Raw genomic sequence first — 27,126 nt, forward strand, 5'->3', positions numbered from 1 at the left:
AGTTATCTAGTGAAAATATTCAAGCGGTAAATTCATGTTGCCTTGGACCTTGTAAGCCATTTATCTTTTTTGAGGCCATTTATCAGAAAAACAGACACTGCTGAAACTCAGTAAGAAAAGCATTCAGCTGTAATAAGTGAAGCTGATCCTCCACACAGCTTGTTGACTTTCCAACTCCCTTAATCTTAAAATAAAGATTCCAGGCATTATATTGGGGGTTAAATTTTATGTAGTAGTTTCATCTGCTTTATCTGTATAGCCCCATGTCTCAAATGCTGCCAGTGTATTATTTTTCACCCTGTCCATTATCTTCGTGTATGTTCCTTGTGTTCCCTTTATGTTTACAATGGAATATTGTTACGCAGTATACACTATGCCAGATTTTCTCATTGTTGCTCCTCATATATCAGCAGAAGTGATGTAGCAATCCTCGTTAGTATAGTGGTGGGTCTTGCTTTAGAAACGATAGATATTTTTTTCAGTAAGAAAGCTTTAACAAGCATGGGATTTGGCTATCCCAAATCTAACATAAGAAAGCAGAAAATAATGGGCATGCACAGGGTTGAACAGGGGTAAGAGTTAACCCTAGCGCATTTAGGCTACTGGCCACTATATGATGCACATGTGGCTGCACACTACACTCTTGCCGTGTGTATACAGCCAGTAGCTGTACACTAAAGAACCAGATCTGCTACTAGAGTGGCAGTAGAGGTAAGAGTACAGACCCATCAGGTATTTTCCAAGCCAGATGGTCAGTCCAGGCCTGGTTATTTCTTCTAGTTAACCCTATAAAATCATAGATAGCTGCCAAAACAATGTGCCTTTGGAGCAGCTACACATCATCTGCCCTGTGATGCAGTATTTCTTCTCTGGTTTCTAATAGCTTCCAAAATACAATTCAAAGATTACTAGCATTATTAGTGAGGCACCCTCACACATTTTATCCCTCAACCCCAACACCTCTAGACAAATTTGATTTCAGTTTATACCTCTATATTTCTCCCACTCATAACATCTTCCAATTCTTTAAGCCTTCTCCCTGTCTTCGAAATTACCTGCCTACTCCATTGTTAAAGAGCTTCATATGCTTCTAGGAAATAATTATCATCATTGGAAGCTACCAAAGAATGTGTCTTCTTACCATTTTTTTTTTTACATCTAACAACTCTCTGCATGTTTTTGATGCCTCAATAAAAACAGTTATAAACATGTACAGTGTCAACTAAAACAGCACCTTACCTTGCCTTACGGCTAATGTAGTTGTGTACACCAAGAATAGAAGGATATAATTAAGAAAACTTTGGAATAGGGGTGTGTTGGCATGGAAATCTTCTGACAAGTATTTACTGGTGAGTCTGATGCCGCATATTAGAAGAGATAACACCTGTCCCAGTGCTATGGACAACAACATCTCCCTGGGGAAAATAATAGAAATGAATTATTAATATTATCATTGTCCGTAAATCAAACATATAACTTTAGTTATGTACTTTCATGTAAATATGTATATTCACTTACATACATTTGCATAATTAAAAAAAATTGGATTCTAAGTTAATATTTAACATTTTAAAATAACCTTTAAAATAACCTTTAAATTTAATTTTAGGATAACAAGATAAGAAATGTAATGAATAACATTGTGAATTACACAAAAGAGCGAAAAAATAATTGGTTAGCAAAGAGTACAAGAAGCCATTTACAGGTTGGTAAATGTGCCAACCTTCAAAGTGTACTTATCTACATTACATTACATTTATTTAAATGGCGCCAGCAGATTCCGTAGCGCGTGTTTAGTGGAATAATTTAAAATCACACACAATAACCGGTCCAAAAGGAGCAGAGGACCCCTGTCTTGCGAGCTTATAATGTAGTCGGTGGTTGAGGGGCAAGTGAAACAATAGAAGAGGACTGCTTAGATGGAGATGAGCTCATAAGGTCTAGATGATCTGTAGAGGTTGTTGGTCATTCAGATGGCTTGATTAGGGTGGTGGCTAAGAATGTTAGGAGGAAAGGTTGCACGCTTTTCAAAAAAAGGTGTTTTTTCAGAGAGCTGTTGAAAGTTGTATACGAGGGAGAAATTCCAGAGAATTCCAGAGAAGGGGTACAGCAGGGGTGAATTCCTGAATACAGGAGTGAGAAGAGGTAATGTTAGTAGAAGAGAGACGCAAGTCATGAATATTCACGAATATTCGCCTGTTCCCATGTTCTTTTCAGGCGAATATTCGTGTAAGTTCTTCGTGTTCATTTTTCTTTTCCTTTGCTGCCGTTTTTATAACAGTGGTTAATACGGGTTTAACGTGGTAACAGTATGCAGCAGCTTTGTCGCCAGGATTTTAAAGGTCTGTAAAAACAACTCTATTGATCGCCGGCAGGGGCCTCCTCTGGCATCAATCAATAAAGGGCAGCTCCTCTTCATTGGTTTATGCCAGGTGAGCCCCGTGGCGGCGTAAGAGTCACTCTGAAGCCATTGCTCTCCCGAGGCCAAGTTAATGGACCTTATTAGCTCTGCCATAAGGAATCAGCATAAGGCGTATGGTAAATGAGCAGGAAAAGTCTGCAAAAATATCGCACGACTAACAACAATCAGTCACTGGGTCTGCAAATAAAATATGTTTATTTTAACAAAATTAGATTAAAGTAGGTTTAAATTATCCTGATGATGGGCAAGACAAAGAATATTCCATATGTACAACGACCACAGAAACCATCAAATATTGAAACAAATAGTTTGATCCCTGAGCTGAATGTTGAAGCGCCTGGCCCTCCCTCTCTGGAGGTGATCGATTAGTGAAAACAGCTATTAGATTCAGCTAGAATTAGACAATATGGTCCTGCCACAAGGCAACATATTATCACATCTTGAAGCAGAAGCTTACTAAACTCAGTATCCTTAATCCTAATGATAAAGTCAGTTTCTTCACAGAGAATTAAAAGGCTCAAGGTAAAACTCTGGAGGGCTAAAATGGATGTGTTTGTAAAAGCCTAGAATAAATACTAGTTAGTAAGCATGGGGGTAGGAACCCCTAAAAATCTGATGGGGTAGCATTTTTCCCCATCAGATACCCCTTTCTTTCTCCCCATCAGATACCTCTTTCCTCACTATCCCTTACCCCACTTTCTCTCCATCTCTTTTTTTGCAAACAAGTACAATAATATTTTAAAAACTGATAAAAATAATGTACATTTAATACATTAAATATAGGAAAAAACAGCTAATCTTTGTAAAAAAAAATTTTTTAAATATTGAAAAATAGGCAAGCATTTCCTTGGGCCCCCCTCCACGCTTCCTAGCATGCAATCACTCCCTATGCTCCCACACTATGCTGACCCTGACCATGACTTTGAGATGTCTTCTCCCCCATAATCATGCCCAGAGTCCCGTTTGTCTTCTCATTCACTAAGCCACACCTCTCTTTTACTTACTCCCTGTAGTTCAGGTATAGATCAATCAAACAACACATGTAAACAGCACCTGCATGTATAGATCAACTGAATAAGACATACAAACCCTATATTTGCAGGTATACATAAATAATGTATGGAAACATAGCATAGCAGGTAGGATTGATCAAATGTAATATTTACTCTTAGGTGAATCCAGAATATGCTCCCTGTGCTTCCTGAGTAACACAAATAATTTTTAGACAAACTCTATATGCAAAACTATGTAACAGTTTAAACGGAAGCCAAATGTGGTAAACAGGGCAATTTGTATAGATCTCAGATTAATATCTACATTCTGCATATCTGGCATTGAAAAGTGGCTTACCAGTACTTGGAATACTGGAGCGAGGAAGGTAATATGGTAAAAAAATAATTATTTCCAGAATCGGTAATGGTTTGTAAAACACCTTCTGCAAGACAATTTTGTTGAGAACATTCTAGGAGATTAATTGGGCACTTGATACGTTGACAGAAGTTAACAGCAGTGTTGTTATGAAAGCATAATGACAAACTCCTGCTTCTCTCACCGAGAACAGCATCTGCATGGAAATCAACTGACAGACCTGAGCATTTGAGATTTGTCTGACAATCAAACATGACTGAATGACTGTTGCCAGCTGGTAATAGGCTCAGGAAAGCACTATGAACTATTATGTCAAGCAATCCGGTAAATTTGAATATTAATATTTATTTGCGATTAACTTTATAGTTCTGTGTATAAAGTACAACAATTTGTTACCTAATTTTGTTCCAATAACCTGAGGGCTGCCATTGTTCCGTATTATGTGATGTTTTGGGGGAATTCCCTGCTCTAATCTGATACTATTAATAATTTAGTGCAAGTTCTCCTTTAAAATGATTTCATTTTGTATAAGCAGAATCAAAATTATGTTTACCTGTATGTAGCAAATAACTCTATATGATACAGGGCTGGCACAGGAGTGGTGTTAAATGCTTAAAATAAGGAGGCAATGATATAGATTACAAAAGACACTAAAGTACTCTTTTCCCCTCATTTTATCACTTACCCATTGTAAATTTATTTGCTTAAGAGATGTTAGCGTAAAGGAAATTATATTTGTAAAATAGGTACACATAGCCATTAAGACGTGTATGTGTGTATGTGTGTTTGTGTGCGAGCATGAATAAGTATGGGTGAGCATGGATATGTGAATGTGTAAACACAAATGTGTCCGTATGTGAGCACGGATATGTCCATTCGTGAGTATGGATGTGTGTGTGAGCACTGATGTGTACATATGTGTGAACATGGATGTGTATGTGAGCATGGATGTGTATGTGTGAGCACAGATGTGTGTGTGAAGGGGAGTCAGAAAGTTATGGAAAAAAGAGAGAGGTAAAGCAGATGGACTTGGCATATGTCACAGAGGTTGCTGGAAATAAAGAAATCATAATTTTGTTAATTTATAAATGTTTTGCAAATATCTGTGTGTGTACATACTGTATATGTGTGCAGTGTGCGGAGCAACCACTCCCAAAGCAGGCTCTACTGGTATCAAACCTGCTGTGGGCTCTAGCCCCAGATCTTTTGGAGACTTAGCAACACCCCTGGTGGCAATTGTTCCAGCCAAATACAGAGGCTCTTTAATAAATCGTGATTTGTTTCACCTTAGACCTCACATGGTTCCACAAGACACATACTTTCAGCTCTCTTCAAAGTGGATTTTTTTTTCCAGATGAAAAAAACACATAATTATTGAAAAGATGGTGAACCGAGGAAGCATATGCTTTATGTAAGAGCGAAGGTTAATCCAGAAGTAGATCTAAAGCTCACTGACCAGAAAGAGACTGAAATGTGCTTTTACGGTTGGTTGTTCTTTCATGCAGATGAAATTCGTCTGGCATTTTGCATCTGGAATATGCTTTAAGGTGAGGTAAGCCTGATACTCTCCTAGAGAATGTTTCTCCATATTAGCAAGTATTGCCAATAAGCTTTGTTCATTTTTTCTTCTAAGCATTATATATCTATATGGTTCACTACAACTCCTATGAATATATAATGAGCAGACACGGACAGTGGTAGAGCATGACGCCAGTTATTATATAGGGATCTAGACACTAAGGGGGTACAGCATGACTCCTATCAATATATAGCAAGCCAGATACAGATGGAGGTACAGCATAACTACCACCACTATATACTGAGACAGACATTAATGGTGGTGCAGCATAACTCCCATCGCTATATTCTAAGGCAGTTACTGATGGTGGTGTAACATAGCATTACATGTAACTATGTAACTATATACTAAGCCAGACATTAAATGTGATGCAGCATCATCATTTTTGTAGCTTTTTCACTCATACCCACTCTCACTCTAACTAATTTTCTCTCTCACTCTTATTCACACACTCTCATGCTTACTCACTCTTACTCACTCTCTCAACGTCTTCCTACCCTCTCTGCCAAATGCTACACATTCCTATCTCCTTTTCCAAAGCTTTGTTTCTAACCTTACCTCCTCGTCTTCTGTCTTCTTTCTTTAGAGTTTCTCTTTTCTTTCTTTACGGTTGCCACTGGCCAGGTGGCAACCCTACCAACCATCACACTAAACATCACACCTCACGCCCACCACACCCAGCCATCACACCTTACGCCGATCTTTAATTTTCCTCTCTTCCACTCTCCTCCTGTTTTTGTTCTGTCTCTCCATATCTCTTTCTTTCTCACTACTGTTCTACTTTTCTCCTCTTATCTCTTCCTTTCTTCCTCCTTTTCGTTCTTTCTTCTTCACACATCACAACTCACTCATAACTACCATACCTCACACCGCCATGCTTCCCATTAAAGCTTATTCCTATCATACCTCACTCCAATAACGCACCATTCCTATGACACCCAGCCATTAAATCTAATGCCTATTACACATAGCCACCACACATCACACCTCACTCCTATCAAACCCAGCCATTACACATTATAACCACCTAACCATCATACCCAGCTATCACACACTAAACCTCACTCCCATCAAATTCAGCCATCACAACTCATACCCATCACACATCAACTCAACCATCACATACATTCGCTCATCAGTCTTACCTTGAGCAGAGCTAGGATCTCCAGCAGATGCAAAAGGGGTGTGCAAGACCAGAGGAAGCAGGAATGGAAAGGAAGTGGCATATCAAAACAGACACTTGGCTGGGAAATGAGAGAGGTGGTAGATAGTCCCACACCTGTGTCTCTATTGCTAATGGCAACTGAAAAGGGACCTCTGCCTTTTTGAGGAAGCCTGCTCCCCTCTCCCCTGTTGGGAAAAAAACAGCTATCTTGCAAGCAGTTACACCCAGCATATGTGATTATGGCAAAATATTGGGAGTGTGCTGTAAATTGCATGTCTGGGGAAGCCTTATGTATTTTCATGTAAAATCTTCGCTGACAGGTCTAATTAAGTGGACCATACACCGTCATGGCAAACCTCTGAGTCTCCAAACTGCCTTTCTGTGCTACCTCTGCCCCCTAAACAGCCTGCTTGTACTATCTCTGGTCTGCCACCTATGCCCCTTAAATAGCCTGCCTGTGCCACCTCAGCCCCTAATCAGCCTGGTTGTGCCACCTCTGTCTCCTAAACAGCCTGCTTGTGCCACCTCTGCCCCTTAAACAGCCTGCCCATGACACCTCAGCCCCTTTAACAAACTGCCCGTGCCACCTCTGCCTCCTAAACAGCCTGCCCGTGTCAACTCTGCCACAACAACAGTTTATCTTCCGTATAGCTGTGGAATAGGCATATTAGTGTTTTTTATATAGTTTATAACTGAGTAGAAGTTTCTGTGCCTTGAAAACCGGCTCAACAGCATGTATCGTTTTAACTGTTTTCCAAAGTACCAATTAATCAAGGTAGTAGGAAAATTATTCATCAAATAATAAGATGTGCATTATGTGTCATGCTCTACAGTTCCCAGGAGCATCCATCAACTGAACTTATGCACACTTCATTTTAAATAAATTCATTATACATCATCCACTTGCCAATATTGATGCATCACAAACAAGCCTAAAGTAAGAAAATAACACCTGAGTTATTGCTGCTTTTCAGCTGGGTATGTCACAAAAGCTAACTCCTTACTTTATTTTATTTTGCCACTTTATGTTTAAATGCTGTTCCAGTCTCACACACTTTAAACGTTCCACTTTCTCTTTATTCAAAACATACAAATAAATAAATATATATGTCATGTCACCACTCAGTGTCTGTAACACTGACTTCACAGCCTCACAGACGCAGGATGACAATCACCGCAGTGATGGACTGCAGACCTGGAACTCACTGTTTGCTTCCTCAGCTTGGGCTCTCCGCACCACTACTTACAACTACCATCATTTTAATGATGGGTGTATCAGCTAGTATTTAGTATCTTTTGAATCATAGACCTATAAAACCAAAATCAAAATTTGGCAAGCTAATCCAAATACTTAAGGGTCAATAATTGAATTAATGTTATTCAACATTGTTTTGATCAGTGTTCGTGTAAAAACTGCAAATTTTCTGAGTTGTTTTTCTCAAGTTAACCTAATTTGTCCCAATATGTAGTTTAAACCTGGGGTGTTTTACAGAGCCAACAAAAGAGAGTGAATAAAATCTGCTAAGGTTTTGTGAATGCTTTTCGTTTGTACAACTCGGGGTGGTATAAATTATTTATACATTTAAATTACTGCATTTTTGTTTTAACAGGAAGTTAAGACTGCTAAAATTGTAACATTGTTTGTAAATTCAAGTTATGCTGAGGAATAAAAATGAGTGTGATACCTTATACATGCCTGGACATCCTGAAACTCTTTGTCTGTAAAGTAGAATGTCAGTTCTGAGATTTCATACGTTAAATATGGGGCCCTGTCCCCAAAGTAAACAGCAGACAAGACTATCTGTCATGCTGTAAAACTCAAGCTGAACCAAGATTAAATACATTGATTAACAAATGTTCCTTATTTTTTATTGTATCATTTAGAAGAATCATCAATATTTTTCCACATCTTGTGTTCCCTTTAGAATTAATCTGAAGCATACTTGGGAACTCATTGGGTTTCTGCAGATGAAGTGCTGCTTCCCTGGGTCACTCTCCTCTTTCTCCAGGCAGTAGACCAGAGTTTTGTATTCTCCAGTCCCTGACCAATTCCCTCCGACTCCTTGCTCATTTAAGGCTGTCTAGACCCAACCACTTGCGAAGCCACTCCCCAAGGAAGGAGAGCTCCAGAAGTTCCAGATATGATCCGAAGTGATAAAAACATATTCTTTTTTTGAAAGACTCAAGACATAGTTTACAAGCAACAACTTACAAATAACAACAGTAAAACACTTAGATATATAATTAGAAGGCATTTCCTCTGATTTGGTGGGTCATCATTAATGCATATTTATTTCATAGGATACAGTTCTCCCCCAGTACATCAGTTAATAAGTGAAGAAACAAGATTGTTATAGAATCTATGACCCAATTTTTAAAAAAATGAATATTTTAAGTATAAAACACGTTTTCTCTTGCAAGGATGTAATAGAGACAATGCATACGTATTTTGTTAGATGTACGGTAGAGCTGCAAGTGACTAAATCTAAATGAGAAATCTTGCCATGCCATGCACAGCTGCCTTCAAATTCACCCCAGCCAAAGAGCTTTGAACATGAATATAGATAAGCTCAGTTCTCAAATACCTCTCCAATGAATCAACCACCATTACTAATGCATTTCCCTATTCTAACTAAATTTACAAAGCTATGCTGTAGCTGATTCTAGCAGCATTGTATCTAGAAGATGGTTTTCTATCTTTTTATTAGATGGGAAGCTTGCGTTTTCATTTTTCCCAAAGATACAATGTAATGAAAAAAATAGTATCTAACACAGATGAAAGAAGTACATTCAATTGCTCAGTACTGCGTTTGAGCCAAGGAGTCAACATTTCTCTGGGCAGGTAGATATCATACATGGGAAAACTCCTGGAAATGTTGTCAAATATGCCGGGTAATTTTAAAGAGCAAAACCTTCAAAAAAGGTGATCAGTTTTGGTTTATATTTTACTAGACAGAAAGAAACATGAGTCAGGGTGTTGTGACTGTCCCAATGAAATCAGGACAGTTTGTGAATATGTATTTGATGTTGTGAACTCAAACTTTGAATGAATGGTCGTGGAAACCGTCTGACAGAAATGATCAAGATGAAATTACACGGGCTGGATTAAAACACTTGGTGGTATTGTGTCACATAGGTCTTTTTGAATAAAATAATTGATTAAGTAGTGTCTGGCCACCCAATGAAAGTTTGAGAATAGTGAAGTATACTAAAAAGATACTTGATTACACTAATCAATGAACTTTATTAGATTAATTTGTAAAGGCTACATTGGTGAATGGTGACTTCTTTTGTGTTGAGGCACTTTTGGAAAAAGTTCTGCAGTGCTGAATATAGTTGCTAAAACAATATTATTTAACTTGTATAAATAAACTACACCCGTCTTCTAAACACCTTACTCAGTTACGTAAATAGCTTTCCAATAGGTCCCAAAGTCACATAAGAAGTCTTTATGAAGCCCAGCCCCATAGGCATTCTTCTGTCAACACCCCCTTTTCCCATTTCCAGAATTGGGAGGTATTCCGGTGATGTGGTGCTAAAAGATATAATCAGTGATTATCAGTTCATAGTATAATAAAGGGGGGGGGGGTATTTTAATCTTTTCCAGCTAATATTTATACAACAAATCTGGCTCTGCGTTTGTCGTTTTGCATCAACAGAATGAGAATATTCTGTGATGGTAATAAAAAAGCTGGCAACAATATTCATTTGACAGAATGATCTCTGATGACAATTTAAATTTGAGAATGATATGCTCTGTTTAACAGAGATAAGAAAAAAGGAGTCAGGGTTTATTATGTGAACTATATGCACAAACACATAATTCAGTACACCAAAGCACATATGTCATAAATTATGTCACAAGTATTATTATACCACTATAACACTGTATACAGTCTATACAGAACCATATTTCAGTATACCACTACCTCACAGAATACACAAGCACACAGATCAGCAGGCCTGTCCCTTCCATAGGGCAAACCAAGAGTCAAGGTCTCCCCAGTCCCACTTTTTCTGCTACCAGGTGTTCCCACCGTAAAAGCAAGACAGCTCGCATACACAGTATGCATTAACACTGTGTGTTACTGTAAGGTGTGTGTTGGCATGTGGTGACCGCCTTTGGATCGCATCAGAATTATGCTTGGGACTGGCAAAAACGTATTTGCCAGGGCATTTTTCAGTATTTACGCAATCACTGGCTACATAAAAAGGTCATACTTCTATACAAAAAGACACCTCTTTTTTATTGTTTCTCAATGACCAGGAACTTTTAAAACATGTATAAATTACTAACCATATTTAATAAACTGCAGAAAAGTTTACACATTTTTTAATAAGTGTAATAAACAACAAATATATAACTGTAAACATATTCCTGGAAAAAAACACTAACAATATATAAATATATATAATTTAATATTTCTCTGAAATAGTGACAATTTATTAAACCCTTCCACATTAGTAACTCATGGCATCTGCTCTGCACCTTTTAAAAAAAAAAACAACCTCTAATGCCTAAATGTGTATTTCGTGTCACTTCTTGCACATTGCAAGAATTTTTGTGCTTTGTTTTACAAAGCTGTAAAAAGAATGACAGTCCATGTCAAATTTGATTTTCACTTGAAGTTCAGATTTTATCAGCTCAATGCTTCATCTGTTCCTCGTGTCAGACCAGCACAGTCCCATCATGCTGAAGACTCTTTCAATTGCTGCATTTGAGCATGGAATGCTGATCACAAATGTAACCACTTTCAAGAGGTTACGCAGGTTTGTTGGCCCAGCTACCATTAATATTTTTGACCATTTAACATCGGTGTTGATGTCATTATCCACTTCAGTACCGGAGGAACCTTTTTAAAGGTGTGGACAAACACAAGCATATTCTTCATAAAGGGAGTCCATTAAAAGAAAGTCTAAATTCAGAACTTCAGCTACTGCTACCAGTTTATCAAATGTAAAGTTCAACTTTAAATTTAAAAGCTGAATTTTAGACAAATAGTTTTTTTTGTTAAAATGCTAGGAATTCTGATTCTATTTTATATGATTGCAGGTGGGATAGTTTAAAGATTTCCCAACAAGGTATCCAAAAATATATTATTTTTTCTGTTTTTGGATTAGTTTGCCTCTCACCGATGTCATGATCTCATAAATATCAACTGAAATGGACTGTTCCGGGCAATCTCTGACACGTGTCTGCACGTCAGTGTATGGTGTTAGTAAGAGTATGTATCTTAGTATTTGCTGTTAGCATGTGTGAGTGTCTGGGTATGGTGTCAAAGGTGAGCTTGGGACTTTGTGGAGCTTGGTAGAGTGTTTGTGTTAGTGTAGGCTGTTAAGAGTGAGTGAGTGGGTGTTAAAGCAACCAAGGACATCAGTCTGTAGGGAGCATATTTTAAATTAACATGTCCAAACCCGTAAGAGACAGGTCATCTGGATACTTATTGAGGCTGCACGTGTGGCACCACTTTGATACAAAACAAGCACACAAGTCGGTTGCAAAACAGTAGGTTAAAATTAGGGCTTAGAGAATATTTGTAATGTTTTTATTTTAACCATCTTCATTTTTAAATGTAATTGTTTAATAAGTTTTGTGTGCGTCATAGAGCGGGGAGCATCTCTCACTTATCTTTGGGCTTTACTCCAGGGTTTTTAGAACCAAGCAATACCCTTTGTTGCTTGGAAGACATTGTGAAAAAATACTCACAGTATCAGTGTTTTCTCTCACTGCGATTTTGTGATGTTGTCTCCGTATTTTTTTCTGTTAGAATAGAGTTTAACAAATGTTTGAAGAATATAAAAGTGTCATAATCATAAGACACAGGAGGATCCAAGGAAGAGGAATATGCATTCTATATATACTTCATAGAAAATATGGGCTTCGTTGACATTGTCATGATCCTAGCAGCTTATAAAGGCTTGCTGCAATGCAAATATCTAGATTTTTATGTAATTTTAATATATATATAGACTGTAAAAAAAGCACACAGTACTCTGTCCACAGTTCTCTTCTGTAGTAATGTATATCTGGCCACATGGGATACAAATCCAGCCATGGAGAGAGCATCTTATTTATTTGTTTAAAAATGTTTTTGTTTAAAACTTATAAATACAGAGTCCCATGCAAACATCAACCTTAATATGCAAGCAACATACTGAAAACTCTCTATGTACAACAAATATACCGTAACAGCACCTTGGCTAGCCTCAGTTTTAATCATGCTGTAAAAACCTGCTTGGCATTTCTCATGAATTCCCTTAGTAATCCCGCAAGATGCTCCAGAGCCACAGCAGTAATATTTCTGAAGCTTCTATTTATAGACTTGCCACCATCATATGAAATAACACATGCAAGAGCTAGCAAAAGGGCTTTAGAACTAAAACACTCATTTACATATTTATTGCAGTCATAAAGTAATCTGGGAATGCAGTATATGTTCCATGGCCAGGGATTACTGGACTCTAGGTTACCAACTCTGATACAAACACGTTAAACGAATCGAGAATGCATACTAAATCGGGTTTAAAGGCTTTCTTTTTTTAGGGGATAAGGTAGAATAAACTTTTACATATAAATTTAGTCTAAATAAAAAGTGATGTACTATAAGATACAAATACACACATATATATATTTTATATATATATATATATATATATACTGTATATATATATATATATGTATATATATATATATATATATATAAAGTCACTAATTAGTATCCGATAGTACAGCCTTTTGTGTATCATAAGATAAACTCAACCAAACACAACCAGGTTGGTCCTAGATCAAATGGCAGAAAAAGCAAAAATACTCTCAGTGACCCGTTTATTAAATTTTTCTATTTTTACACAATTATTATAGATTCGTATAGTTAATGAACACATTCTATGCTTTACCAAGCTTTTTTTTATCTTAACATTAGTATGGCTTTCATTGTTGTAGACACTATGATACACTTATACCCAGCAAACATTCTGAGCTCTTAGAAACGAGGGGCATCAGGGAAGGAAACAAAGTAATCTGGGTCCCAAACACCTTGATCTACCCTTTGTAAAGCAGCCCAGGGGCTGCCACCACTTTGGACTTGTTTCCCTAGGAGAAATACATAAACCCCTAAGTGCAAGTTTTAAAGGCTACTATTTATATTAGGATAAAGATAAGCAAGCTGCAAGTGAATAATTACCACCATTGCTTGATTTTAAATTTTTGAGGGAGTTGGTGTGACCATTTCCAGTTCACCTGTACAAGCTGTATATGTGGCTGTGTATGTAGCTTGACTTTTTCATTGCAGTTTTTCTGTATTATTCACTATGTTGATTTATTACATTTCTTCAAAAGTCAAGTCATGAATCGCAAACTTTAGACACTAGAGGCTATGTTTAATATTGGCATCTAGAAAAGCGGTGTAGAAATAAAATCTCAAATATATGAATACCAGGGGAATTTAATTCTCCCTAGCTACCTGGTTAGCTGATGTTTGTTAATTAAATTAAGGTGTCGGAGATAAAGCCCTGTGTTCCTTTGACATCAATGCGAAACGTGTGGCCAAGGCTAAAAAAAACAGGTAGCCATACTAGCCCCCCCATACCCCCCCCCCAAAAATTCTTAGGTTACTGTTGTTTGTTAATGTTTATGATGGATCCATGTCTTGGGCTACACTTGAGAATTTGAGGGCGATTGAGGTGAGTGGACATTATAGGTCCCCTGCATGGGGTATGCTCAATAATACCACACACACATGATGGTTAAATGGTTCTGTGCTTAAAATGATCTTAAGGGGTATTTTTCTGATCTTTACAGGACTGTTTTTGTGATTATTCTAGTGTCTTAGGAATTTACATACTTTATCTCTGGCACCCAAAAAATGATCAATGGGGCCAAAGGAGCCCACCATATGCTTATGCCCTTTAACCAACGGTGTACAGGATAAGAAGGAAGGAACCTTGACTTCCAGGTTTAAGTGAGTCAACAAAAAATGTTTTTTTGGGTATAGTTTACTTTTGCAACCCTTTCACTGCAGATATGATTAGTACTGTCCTCAGTGGCAATTAAAGTGTTATTTAGTTAGTTCTCTACAATTAGGGTTAACATGTATTACATGTATCACACAGATGGGAAATCTATAACTCGTATGGTTCATGATGGGTTTAAAGAGGCAAATGATATAAGGTCCAATGGATGATTTAACCTACTTGCTGTGCTTATTCTTCATGTGCTAGCTGGCTATATAAATGGTTGCAAGTGGCCAAACAGGGCAATAAGTGTGTGTCAACCTATCTAAAATCAGTGCAGTCGATGATTAAACATGCTTGAAATCTGCTAAGCTAGTATAGGCACATTAACTTACATTGCCGAGAATGAGCTAATGCTGCTCTGCTGTATTGGGATGCTCTACTGAACATTCATTTAAACCTGTAAATGAGCTGAATTGCACTTATTTGGCAACAAAAGTCCTCAATAGTACTTCTGTGCGCTATCCGGCTACCAATCAAAATATTATACTGACTGATGCAATTGTCAGATTTTCTAGTGAAAAAGGCAAACGTGTTAAATGTAATGGATGAAAAAAATGTGCAAACGGGAGTTTATTTTCAAACCTTAATGTTTTTAATTTATAGAAGAGACAGCTCATTAGTGAACAAAAATCCCTGTTAATTATAAGCAACTCACCAAATAACCCCATGCTGAAAAATGCAACTTTATTTTTCGCAATAAACTTCATATTAGGGGGGCACAGGGACAAAAGTAGAGGGGCAATTTTAAAAATCTATACATACATGCATAAACACATACAATTAGGTCAAGAAATATTTGGACACTAAGAAGATTTTTATAATTTTGGCCACCACAATGGATTTGAAATGAAAAAAGCAAGATGCAACAGGACCGCAGACTTTCAGCTTTAAATCAGGGGGTTGAACAAAAATATCATATGAAACTTTTAGGAATTGCAACCATTTTCATACACAGTCCCCTTATTTCAGGGGCTCTAATGTAATTGAACAAATCAAGAGAATCATAAAGAAAATGTTCATATTTAATACTTTGTCGATAATCCTTGTTAGCTATAAAGCAGGCAATGAATGCTTGAAGTCTGGAACACATGGACATCACCCAAACGCTGGGTTTCCTACTTTGTAATGCTTTGCTGTCCTCAGTTGTTGTTGTTTGTGGGGTTTTCTGCCTTAAAGTTTGTCTTCAGCAAGTAAAATGCATGCTCGATCGTGTTGAGATTCGGTAACTGACTCGGCCATTGCAGAATGTTCCAATTATTTGCCTTAAAAAAACTCCTGGGTTTCTTTCGCAGTTTCTTTTCACTGAATTAGGCTGAATCTGAGCAGACAATATATCCCTATACACTTCAGAATTCATCGTCTTCTCTCACATCATCAATAAACACTAGTGACCCAATGCCACTGGAAGCCATGCATGCCCATGCCATCACTCTGCCTCCGTGTTTTACAGGTGATGTGGTATGCTTTGGATCATGACCTGTTCCAAGCCTTCTCCATACTTTTTTCTTCCCATCATTCTGGCACAGGTTGATCTTAGTTTAATCTGTCTGTTCCAGAATTGGGCTGGCTTTTTTTATAGTGTTTTTTTGGCAAATTGTAATCTGCCCTTTCTATTCTTGAAGCGTATGAATGGTTTGCACCTCTGTATTTGCTCTTGTGAAGTCTTCTCTTTATGGTAGACTTGGATAATGGTATGCATACCTCCTGGAGAGTGTTCTTCACTTGGCCGGATGTTGTAAAGGGGTTTTTCTTTACCATGGAAAGGATCCTAGGATCATCCACCACTGTTGTCGTCTGTAGACGTCCAGGCCTTTTTTTGTCGCAGAGCTCACTGCGCATTCATTTTGTCTCAGAATATACCAAACTGTTGATTTGGCCACTCCTAATCTTCCTGCTATCTCTCTGATGATTTATTTCAGCCTAAGGATGGTTTGTTTCACTTTGATTGTGAAATCGACTCCAGACCTTTTACTTGCTTAATTGATGAAGAAATAACAAAAGGAATTGTCCACACCTGTCCATGAAATAGCTTTTGAGTCAATTGAGTCCAATTACGTTTGGTCCCTTGAAAAAGAGGGGGCTACATATTAAAGAACTGTAATTTCTAAACCCTTCCTCCAATTCGGATGTGAATATCCTCAAATTGAAGCTGAGAGACTGCACTTTAAGTCCATATTGATTATTTAACAGTAACATTAATTTATTTTGGTGAACAGCGGTAATAACTAAACTTATTGTCAAATATTTCCAGACCTAACCGTATATATTTATATAGTATATTTTGTAGGGGGCATTGCCCCCTCTGCCCCCCCCAGCAACGCCACTGGGCGTCTGATGTGAGCGCAGGAGATTACTGCCCCATTAAGTTTTAAGTCAGCTTCAAAATGCAACACTGAGGAGCTGTGAAGACAGGGTTTACTGCTGGCTGTGCACAGAGGGACATCAATGCTAAACTTTAGATATGTTTTCCAGCACACGGTTTCACTAGTAAGCACACAGATACCTTGCAAAGAAGACAACTATAATACCTATGGAAAAAAAAGCTGAGGTTTCTCATTGTCATCCAATGAATTTTCTATTTTTATTGTGTTACTTTATTGGCACACTTATGTGTTACATATAGTGTTGTCTAGATTATGCACATTTTGAAAATGTTCCTCACCTACCATGACCCCCCTGTATTCTTCTGCTGCGCAAATGCAGTCAGACTCAGCACATTTGTGAATTTCACCATCATTTTGGAAGTCACTAGATCAAATGGGAAAACTGAACCAGATTGAAACAGCATCTTTAGTGGGTTAAATACAAAATCACAGGCAGTTGAAAACGCACTTATTGTAATTTTGACATGGCTCCAAGTGTCTACCAGACTTGAGCAAATGTACCAAAAATGATTCGGTCATATTTTTCATTTCGTTTTTGTCCATTCATATTCGCGCAGTAAATTTAATTTCCCTCCCTTTCGTTTCAGATGAAAATCAGAGGGCTTTTTACATTTGGAAACTACATTTGCTGTTACTTACCCTCATTCACTCTCTCATGCTATTTCACACTCTCCCACACTGTCACTCATGCTCTCGCTCATTCATGTTCTCTTTTTGGATTTAACACTTGGGAGACTTTTGACCTTGACCTGTCTTACTTCACATTTGGATAACCTTAATGCTTGACAACAAATGATGACATAACAGGATTACGGCCTTAAAAAATCTCTCCTCTGTATCTAGAAAATACAGTACACTTGAATGCTATTGACAGTGGTACATGTGAGCAGGAAGATTTGTACTGATTAGAAAGATTTAAGGTATATTTCACAGAGTTATGCTGAATACTCAAAGGACTCAAGATTGACTCTTTAGCCATGCTGAACAGTTTGCATAGTGTCTGTTAATTTGGTATTTTGCTTTTGTTGCCTAACCAAGCTACAGTCCTGTGAAACACTTTATAATATACTTTAATCCATCATGTCAGCTTCTCCTAACAATGAAAGCAAAAGCAAGCACAGCACTTGAAAGCCCCACTAATTTAATTGATTTCCATTATGTTTGCAACCCCTAATGGAAGTAAATGGTGTTTTAGAAACAGTATAAAGTGTAGCATGTAGCTGTATTTAAATGCATTTTTCAGTACTAAAGAATTGTAGATGACATTAATCCAGCCCTTGTTTAATTTGTGTTCTAAAGTTTAACAAACTTTTCATTCATGTCAAATTAACAGCTACTAAAAAAAAATTTTAGTGACTCCAAGTAAATAAACTAATGGAATTGTTAATCCGTTATTTAAAGAAGGATCTGGAGCTAAACATTTTAAGACTTAGAGATGTGATCTGGTGTGGCACTAGGACCATATTCATCCTAGCTTGTCAGTCTCTGTGTTAGCCATGCATTGTGTGAGATACTGAATATAATGAATTCCATAACTTGTAACTTATATGTGGTAAGAAACACACCCAATGTAGAACATATACATGGCCCATCATAAATCTTGAATGGGCCCAAGCTGTGAAGTCTAGAGGTGTATTGTACTACCCTTGCATACAACATGTTCCATTTTGACATTTTTTACTTAAATTTTCATTAAAAAATCTAGATTTAAAAGCTCATACACAGTCTCCAAAAACAATGGGGACAGAATCCAGGAATAATATTACAGCTTCACAAATACGCTAATATTGGAATTCCATAAAAGATTTCACTGAGGAATCATAGGTAATGCAGGATTTTTATTCATGAACTACCCTGATTTTGCGTTTGGTAGACATCAAACAGTGTGTAGATCTGAAAAGCATGAAGGGGAACATGAAAATAAAGCAATGGCAAGTAATAGTTGGCTTTCAGTGAAGGGTTCAATTATGGTTTCATATAAAATGTTCTCTTTTGTTAATAAACTATTTTTGGAATGAGCAGAGGAATGTACCGTATATATCATCATACTTTAGAATACCAGATACTGCACAATTACACATTTATTTTTTGCTGGTATTGTCACCCTTCATAAAAGATACATTGTACTAACGTCAACACTTCTTTATGCAGACGTAGGTAATATTTAATGGTAGCTATTTACATTTTCATATTTAGTGTCTGTTTCATTGTTATTTGTACTATAAAACAGCCATATTTATATTGTTGCCAATTTTGTTTTATAAGTTGCAAAAAAACATCTTCTAGCTAACAGTATCTGCACTTAATCTTTCTTATTCTTTCAAATAAAGAATTCTTGAGTATTCATTTATATGCCAAACCTGACCTAATATGATAAGTTAGGTGTCTCCATTAAGAGGAATACATTCCAGTTACCCTTGTCTTGTTAACTTCCATCTCATGCTCCTAAAATATGTCCCCATTGAACTTAGCTAAAGCTCACCTGCTAAAGAATCTGCCTCACAGATACCCCAACATATATTGAAGGTAATACACTAAATTTACAGGTATAAAAACTTTGAGACCCTTTGCCTGTTTCACGTCATATACAAGAACATTCTCGTCCCCAACATTGTGGGTTTTTTTCTGATGTACGTAGGTGTTCATTTACACCTTGACGCCTTGACGTGGCGGGTGAGCTTAATTATGCTTTGGCCAATTCATATAACCAAAACCTCTCATTTATATTATGTTTATATATTTGTTGCCAACTTTATTAGGGTGAGAAGCGCAGACAGTATTTTGTTTTTTGTATACATTGTACAGCCAACACACTGTATTTGCAGCATGCTCACACTGTTTGGTAGGCCTCATATTATACATTTGTATTATTTGAGCCTGAGACTAGCTTAGCGCACCGACATTTTTTCTTTTCCCTGTTTGCACATATTTGAGGTTGTTGGCTCCTCATTAGTCTGGTTGCAGCTTGCTGTCCAGGGGTTAAATGGGAGGAGGTTTAATTGCACCTCCCCCAACACATTAATTTGGTTTTGGTAGCAGTATAAACTGCTTTGTGTGCCCACTATGTAGGAGGTGAGAGTAGGTTCTCACCCTATTGAGAGTGTGCCTTGACGTGGCGGGTGAGCTTAATTATGCTTTGGCCAATTCATATAACCAAAACCTCTCATTTATATTATGTTTATATATTTGTTGCCAACTTTATTAGGGTGAGAAGCGCAGACAGTATTTTGTTTTTTGTATACATTGTACAGCCAACACACTGTATTTGCAGCATGCTCACACTGTTTGGTAGGCCTCATATTATACATTTGTATTATTTGAGCCTGAGACTAGCTTAGCGCACCGACATTTTTTCTTTTCCCTGTTCATTTACACATTACTACTTTTAAGCTGGAGAATGCTCTGTTTCGCTACTGGAGTTAGAAAAGAGACTTCCCCCCAGCTTCCTTTACTGACTTCTTGCAAATGCACAGTAGTACTGCCACTAAGGTAATTGAAGCTGCAGGCAATTGCATACATTTGTACAAATGTCATTACTGCTGCTGATAGCGATGAAGTGTTATTTGTGTACAGTTGATAACTTGGAAATAGCTGGTAAATGGCTGGTTTCTATTTTTAATGTATGCCTTCTTCCCATTTGGTTTTATCTTTGCTAGTGTTCTATAAATATATATATATATATATATATATATATATTATGGCAATTGTTTGTATATTTTCAGATATGCAATGTACACATGTATCAGAAAACATTTACTGTTTTGTTAAAGCATTTCAAGGTACGTTTACTCTAGCTAATAGTTTGGGCTTATTATTTCACAAAAGCTGTTTTCTGACATAACAATCTAAAAATACTCTCTATTGGGAGTCATTTTATGATCTAAGCTGTCACATAGCAACCACAATTGATTGGTTAGGATGATAAAACTACTCCCAGACACCAGATTTTCTTCAATTAATGTTTATGTTTACATATTTTAAGAGATTAACAGCAGAAAGAATAAAAAGCATCTTCTATTACTTAGCGTCTTTAACAAAAGGCGTCTTGTTGCATGAAAAATTCAGATGAGACTGCTTCCTCCTGTTCCCATGCACACACGAAGAAATAAAAAAAAAGTATACGCTTAAGTAAAAGCACATAGAGATGGTGTATTACTGTATCTGGAATAGCTTTTTGATAAGCGGTTTGCCAGTTGTGCTCTGAGTAGTGTTTCCTTGTTGACAGCTCAACTATTTTTACCACAGTATTATTACCATTTTACCATTGTTTCCTTATTCTGATTCGATTTCAAGGATAAAACCTACATACCAGGTATGTTAAAATTACATAATAACGCCTACAAACCATTCATGCAACATTGGTAGTTGAATATATAGTGGAATTCCGGGGCAAAACTGGTCTTGTTAGCATAGCAACCAACAGATGTTTCTGCTAATTGAAACTTTGAATCGGTTGCTATGGTAATAAGACACCATAGTGTAAATGGGCCGGTTGTATGATCAAAGACCTCCACTGTAACCAGCCTATTGAGCAGTGGGAGACAGCCTAAGAAAAGGATACATCACTCATGTAGAAATAACCCCTAATTTTAAAATTCCATTTTAAATACTTAACTAGAATATGTTTAAAATTCTCTGTTTAGTATAAAGCTTGGGGCGAGAGATAGGCAGTGATGTATTAATGACATCATATCCTGGCCATCATATCCTGGCCGCTGTTTAGAGTTTGAGGAAGTAAGTGAGTGAGACCCTTGTTGAATAAATAGGGGCGATTGCTTCCTCAAGGCTATCTACAAGCTGCCTCATGCCCTTCTCACCTCCACTACTTTGACAATATTGTTTGCAAATTTGAGTTGACCATAAAATTAGTGGGGACACTGCTTAATACTGTTTTCAGGGCCGCCTTTAAAATGGATTGGACCCAGGGCAACATGGGTAACGTGAGGTATCGTTTCAGCTTCCCCTGGGCTGTACAAGAGAGTTTGCTCGCCCACTACTACTAACACATTCACAAAAGCAACCACTGATAGGCTGTTGCCATAGAAACTGAAAAAGCCTTTTAAATGTTCTTGGGTTTCCATGTAATTAAACCTTATTTGGAAGGAATACAAGTACATATATGCTAAGGTTTACTGCATAATATACCAGAGAGAACAAATAATATTTGTCTAAGTGGAACAGAACCTTTAAACACACAAAATAAGAGTATTTATATGAAGTAAAACATTCTTTATCTTTAATTTTTAATTATATGGCAATCTACAATATATCTCATGCTAAACTAGAATCTAATACCCGAAGTGTATCTCCAAAGTCTCCTGCTGATGATTTACTGTAAAGAAGTAAGCAGAGAGACCCAATTAAATATAAGGTCATAGTGGGTGAACGTGATAAAAATATTTTACCGTACACCATAACAGATTCATCTGCGAGATTTGTGTGCATGTGGCATATTCCATATGTTCATTTGCATATCATCAGCCAGACTATTTGTCAGCAGTTTAGGTACTGTTCAGTGTTAAAATAGGTCATATAGAAGCCTGTATTCAAAATGTGTTGAAAATATGCACATATATATTTGTGCAATCACTTTGTATTGCATGTTAACTTGGAATTCACTTGCAGATTTGCCACCTGGCATGAGTATTCCTCAGTAAAATGGTGGTCAGAACAATTCCTTGTGCATTCTTTTAAGCCGCGAGCAGATATAGTATTATTTTCCTGAATTTCCAGGGGTTATAAAGGCTAATTATCAGAGATTCCTTTGTATGCTGGGCAGGTTTCCTCCATGATCTGAGAGAGCAACTTTCAATACGTAACTGGGTAGTTTTGAATTTGATTAAATAGATTAAACCTTTAGGGAAAATAATAAAATGAAACATCAGCAAAGGTTCATTTGTGTGACATACTAGACAGTACAATTATTATTATTATTATTATTTGTCTAAGTGGAACTGCACCTTCGGTGTTGTACAGACCACAAGCAGTCTTATGAAAATATTCTATATCCTGGCGTCTGAATTGGATCATCTTCAGACTAGGATGTTCCGTTACAAAATCAGACTGATAGGATCTCATGAAGAACACTGATTTACACGTCTTAAATATCTGATTGTATCTGTGCATAATCTGTCAGATTCATTTTCTCGTCTACAGGCCTTACCATATATAAAACAGATATTCTCCAATATATTGGTAAAAAAATGTAAGAAATCATCTGTAAACCAGCACTGAGTTTCTTCCTCGCTAATCTCAAAATCATGCTTGTCAAATCTTTATTGAGCACACAACAACAGCAACTCTTTTAGTGGTTTCAAGGTAGTCATCCACATTGCTTTTTCAGGGATTAGTTAAGCAAAGCATGTTTCATTTTCACTGTTTGGCTAAGAAAGCCTTACCCTAGAGTAGAGCTGTTTTCGATGGAAAACGATGCCTAAACACCCCCCGAGGGATTCATCGACTGCGGTCGCTTCCTATTTTCGGAAGAAGGATTCCACACAACCACGTGCCTCGGGCAGCCCGGATCTTGGGGACGAGGATTTAGATTCCCCGTGTACGAAAAAGGACATTGCAGACCTTGCTGACCTCCTCAAGACGGTCAAGAAGGACCTTCACCGTGACATCAAAGATGGTCTGACGACCCTGACTAAAGAGGTTCGTGATCTGCAATCCCGCACCACAGACCTTGAACGCAACCATGTGGCTATGGCCGAGGATCACCAGGCCGCTAGAGCAGACTTGGAAGGACTCCGGTCTAAATACCACAGCTTACAAGAACAAGTTGAGGATTTGGACAATCGGTCGAGACGCTGTAACATTAGGGTACGTAATGTGCCTGAAACGGCTCCCTTACCTGAGTTTATTGACCAATATCTTCGCCTTCTACTGCCCGAGGCCTCGGCTGAGGATTTACATCTAGACCGGGTTCATTGTGCGCTTCGGCCCCGTCCTGCACCTTCAGATACTCCGAGGGATATCATCCTCAAGTGCCACCACTACATGACGAAAGAGGCCATCTTCCAAGCGGTTCGCAATGGCTCCCCGTCCTTAGACGGTATTACACCTCATCTCTATGCGGATGTCACTCCGTCAACACTGCAAAAGAGGAAGGTACTTAAACCCATCACAGAACTCCTTCGTTCTAACGGTATAAAATACAGATGGGGGTTCCCGTTTTGCCTTATTGCACATCATGGCTCCGCTCTACATGTTCTTCGAGACCCCTTTGATGGCCCGGACTTTCTGAAACACCTGGGGATCACAGCCACCCAAGAAGTCCTTCGCCTGCAGCACCTGATGGATCCTCGTCCTCGCTCTGCTCCGGTTGCTTCGTCGTCTCCACCACCCGAGGCTGCTTCGGGGGACGCTGACATTGCTGAAGATCCCACTCCGTCGCTACTTACCCAAAGGGACTGAGAGCTTTTCTGTTCTTTTCCTTTTTTTTATATATCTCCATTTGTATATTTTTATATATGTTCCTATATTTTTTTATTTGTATTCATGTTGCCTAGCCTTCCGTTCTGCTGCTCCCCTGGCTGTGCATCTCCCCCTAGGGGGTTAATGCCTTTGTAGGCATTTGGTCTATTGACCATGGCAGGGGTAGATAAATACCATATATATATATATATATATATATATATATATAATATATATATATTTTTTTCTCTCCCCCCCTCACTCCATCTACTCCTCCTCGAATGTCAGCTTTTTGGTCCCTTGCTTTTGGTGGCCTCAGTTAGGTACCTTTCTTGGTACAGCCGCCATCTTTGTCTACCTCTGCTATGTCATGCCCCATTTCTGCTAGCTGAAGTTCGGCGACCCGCAACACCTTCCCTTGTCGGGTCAACCCTATCGGTTCGAACTGTCTGCTACTGTCTGGTTCACTGAGGAGTTGAGGGGGAGGGGTTCTTTTCATTTTATTGTTTTATTATTTCTTATACACATAGGTTCGCACGCATCATGACACACGGCTGTTTTCCTGTTTGAGTTACCATTTTGTCAATTTTCCGTTGTACTATGTTGTTCTCGGCGGGGAGTACCGTCTGGTCTCCCAGGTCCCCCCATAGAACAGGCTCGCCAGTCTCGGTGAGAGTCCTGCTCTTCGTCTGATCTCACTCCATAGGCACTCCCTTCTCACTCCTGTGATTGGGGTGCTTATCCCTTGACACATAGTTTTCTTTTTGCTTCATTGATACTTTCTTTTTGAGATCATCCCTCGATTCCATTTACTGGGCACCTGTGGGTGGATTTCCCTTCCCAGCCCCTGAGGTACTTTTCTCCTTACCCTATCTCCCCCCCCTTTTTTTTTTCTTCTTCTTCTTCTTCTTCTTCTTCTTTTCTCCTCTCTCTTTCTTTCTCTCCTTCTCCCTTTATTTATTTTGTGTTTTTCCTTTAAAGGGACACCTCGCGCCTCCTTGTCTTGAGCCGGCCGACTGTGGGGCCTGATGGATCTGCTGGAGTCATTTGGGGGGTCCATGCTAAAGGTAATAACCCATAACACACATGGCCTCAATTCCCCACAAAAACGTCTCAAAGCTATCAAAAACTACTCTGCAATATGTGCGGATGTAGTCCTCTTACAGGAAACCCACTTTAAACATGACCATGTCCCTAGGTACTGGGGCAAACATTACCTCCAACACTTTCATGCTACCCATCCCACGAAACATAATGGGGTCACGATTCTTTTACACAAACGGCTTGATTTTCTCCTTACTGGCTTGACCAAAGACCCTGAGGGTCGATATTTACGCTTACGAGGCACCTTGTTTGGCAAGGACGTTTGTATCCTCAACGTTTACGCGCCCTCTCCCAACCTCTCGGGCTTCTACTCCCAGCTCTGACTTTAGACGCGTCACGCCCCCACGGTCATCGTACAAGCCCCTTCAGCTTTTTTTACGGCACATGCATCTGTTTGATGCCTGGCGCGCGCTTCACCCCAGAGACTGGGATTTCTCCTTCTATTCCAACCCCCACGACATCTACTCCCGCATAGACCATATTTTTATATTGCAAAATTTACTTGGCTCCTTACTGTCTTCCCGAACTCATGAAATCACCTGGTCTGATCATGGTATAGTTGAGGGGACGTTCTCCGATCTTTCCCCCCGCCACCCGGGCTACACGTGGAAGCTGAATGACTCCTTATTGGCGGACCAGGCCATAGGTGCTTCTGTGGCGGACGCCCTAGAGGAGTACTTCCAATTGAACTCCTCCCCCGATCTGGCAGTGGGGACGCTGTGGCAGGCGCACAAGGCGGTTATCCGCGGTACTTTTATTCGCCTAGCCTCCCAAAAGAAAAAGGAGAAGCTCCGTCAGGAGCTCCTCTTGAGGACCGAGATACGCGACCTTGAACATAGGCATAAGTCGACTGGGGACCCCCAGGCCCTTCGTTCCTTAATCATCAAAAAGGGAGAACTTAACCTGATCCTTTCGGCTGATGTTCTGAAGGCCATCAGCGCGGCATCTCCGCCTGACCACGTGATCCCATAAAATTAGACAAATCCACACATCCTCTGGGGGGATGTCCTCCCACCCAGATGTAATTTGTAAACAATTTACTGACTACTACACCTCACTTTACGATGGTCATAAAACCTCTCATACACCACACACTGCCCAATCTATGCAGGATTTTCTACGCGACTCTCGATTGCCGTCCCTCTCGGATCAGGTGGGCTTCGTTTTGGGTAGGGAGGCCCCTGACAACATTCGCCGCTCCCTGGGCGTCGTTCATGCGTCCCGGTTGGCTCGGTCTCCAACCTTGTTACTTTCGCTTGACGCGGAAAAAGCGTTTGACCGGGTTGATTGGGACTATATGTGGGCGACGCTCAGGGCTTTCGGTTTCACTGGGGGTATTCTCACTGCCATGCGAGGTCTCTATTCCTCCCCTAGCACGGTGGTGGACACCAGGGGGGCAGTATCTTCCCCATTCCCTGTCCGAAATGGTACGCGGCAGGGCTGTCCCCTCTCTCCCCTCCTATTTGCTCTTTGTATTGAGCCTCTGGCGGCTTCTATACGTCTGAACCCAGACATTAGGGGGATGCAAGTGGGGGCTCTCATTACAAGGTCAGTCTCTTCGCGGATGATGTGCTCCTCTCCATGACATCCCCCCTGGTGTCCCTACCAAACTTATATGCCCTTTTGTCCTGCTTTTCTGCCATTTCGGGCTATAAGGTCAACAGTTCCAAAT

The 27,126-nt window shown here is 38.9% G+C and overlaps 1 protein-coding gene across 1 annotated transcript in view; it reads right to left on the reverse strand.

Annotated features, from left to right (window-relative positions):
* The window catches only part of LOC149288049 (queuine/queuosine transporter SLC35F2), a 70,292-nt gene extending 52,811 nt beyond the window's left edge, over positions 1-17,481 (reverse strand). Inside the window, exons 1-2 of the mRNA XM_089492177.1 lie at positions 17,417-17,481; positions 1,240-1,415 (exon numbers count right to left, since the gene is read on the reverse strand). Coding sequence (XP_089348303.1) covers positions 1,240-1,415; positions 17,417-17,481 — 241 coding nt within the window. The remainder of the gene's footprint in view (positions 1-1,239; positions 1,416-17,416) is intronic.
* Between the last annotated feature and the right edge of the window lie 9,645 nt (positions 17,482-27,126).

This window comes from Sceloporus occidentalis, unplaced genomic scaffold (genome assembly GCF_023333645.1).
Source record: "Sceloporus occidentalis isolate IW3139 unplaced genomic scaffold, rSceOcc1.0.p SCAF_54, whole genome shotgun sequence".
Taxonomy (NCBI): Eukaryota; Metazoa; Chordata; class Lepidosauria; order Squamata; family Phrynosomatidae; genus Sceloporus; species Sceloporus occidentalis.